The 1370-nt window shown below is 31.1% G+C and overlaps 1 protein-coding gene across 1 annotated transcript in view; it reads left to right on the forward strand.

The window, feature by feature from the left end:
• LOC109589326 (uncharacterized) overlaps positions 1–1332 on the forward strand; it is a gene marked incomplete at its 3' end in the record, with an annotated part of 8113 nt that extends 6781 nt beyond the window's left edge. The window contains exons 3-5 of the mRNA XM_020005429.1: positions 484–756; positions 804–874; positions 1113–1332. Coding sequence (XP_019860988.1) covers positions 484–756; positions 804–874; positions 1113–1332 — 564 coding nt within the window. The remainder of the gene's footprint in view (positions 1–483; positions 757–803; positions 875–1112) is intronic.
• Between the last annotated feature and the right edge of the window lie 38 nt (positions 1333–1370).

Here is a 1370-nt window from a genome sequence, read left to right on the forward strand (position 1 = left end):
TTTATTATTAGACGAAGTTTGTATTAACTATATAAGCTAGAGCAAGTGAAGTTTTTGGATCACTTTTTTAGCTAGCAGAAGCTACTATTATGAAGAAAATATTACTTTCTCTAATAAATCTTTTTTTCCTTATTACTCATGGTAAGCAAATTTAGTTTTATTCTTTTACACTGTTTATAGTTTCAGGCAGTATATTCACTATTGTACCAGTGACACAATATGTATATGTCAATGATAATGTGACATTTGAATGTGCTACTAATGTGACTCATTATCATCTCTCTTTTGTGACTTATCCATCAGTTAATGGTTCAGATTTATCCTCTGGTGGAATGGCATCACTCAACATAACAGCAACAAGAGAAGTAAATGGTACAGAAGTTACCTGCACTGCCCAACAAGGCAATGTTATCACCTCACCAGTGTATTTATACGTACAAGGTCAGTATAACACATATTTATTGTAATTCTAATCATTGGCAGGTCCACCTGATAGTGTCAGTAGTTTCACAGGATATCAGTTAGATTCTTGTTGTATGTTTATCAGTTGGTATCCTCCATTCACACTACCAGGACTAACAGTACAGTATATAATCAGTGTAGGAACTGATCAACAGTACCTTAATGACTCTATCACTAACTACACTTACTGTCCAATGAACCCAACCAATAAACAATATCTGTTTAACATTACAACTACTAATAAAGCTGGGAATGGATCTACTAGTAACATAACTGTTGGATTTCAATCAACAAGTAAGTAATTATACTTATTGAGAGCCTAAAGTGATTATTCTATACAGTAGATGTAGAGTTATATGTAACTGATAAGGAAAGAGGGAATGTAAATTGGACTTTTCATTTCATTGTATCTGTAAGTTCCCTAATAGGATTAATGATAGCCAGCTATGATAACTTTATAGTAATAGTGAATAGTAGTGTTAAATGATGATAGACAGACTATAGTATTATAATGTATTATAGGTAATGTGTAATGAATGTACCATGTATTATAATGTATAGTCTATATTGTACTTAATAATGATATCCCATGGTGTGTTTACTGGTTGTGATTACTTGCTTAAAACAACATGGCTATGCATTCTTTTTAGGTTCATCAGTTTTGTACTAATGTACCACCACTAATGAACATTACATTGAAAGGATGTACTAAGGATAACTGTTATTCAATAACAAATGTATCCATAAGTAATAGTTCTTATAATAACATTTCACTTGTTGTTCAATTTCCATCAAATAAGACACTCAATACTAATGCTACCTTGTACTATCAAAATGGAGTTACAGCTCAAAGCAACACTATAACAATCAGTAAGTAATACAAAATTAATACATTATGATATTTACTT

Source organism: Amphimedon queenslandica, unplaced genomic scaffold, assembly GCF_000090795.2.
Source record: "Amphimedon queenslandica unplaced genomic scaffold, v1.1 AMPQUscaffold_11429, whole genome shotgun sequence".
Lineage (NCBI taxonomy): Eukaryota > Metazoa > Porifera > Demospongiae > Haplosclerida > Niphatidae > Amphimedon > Amphimedon queenslandica.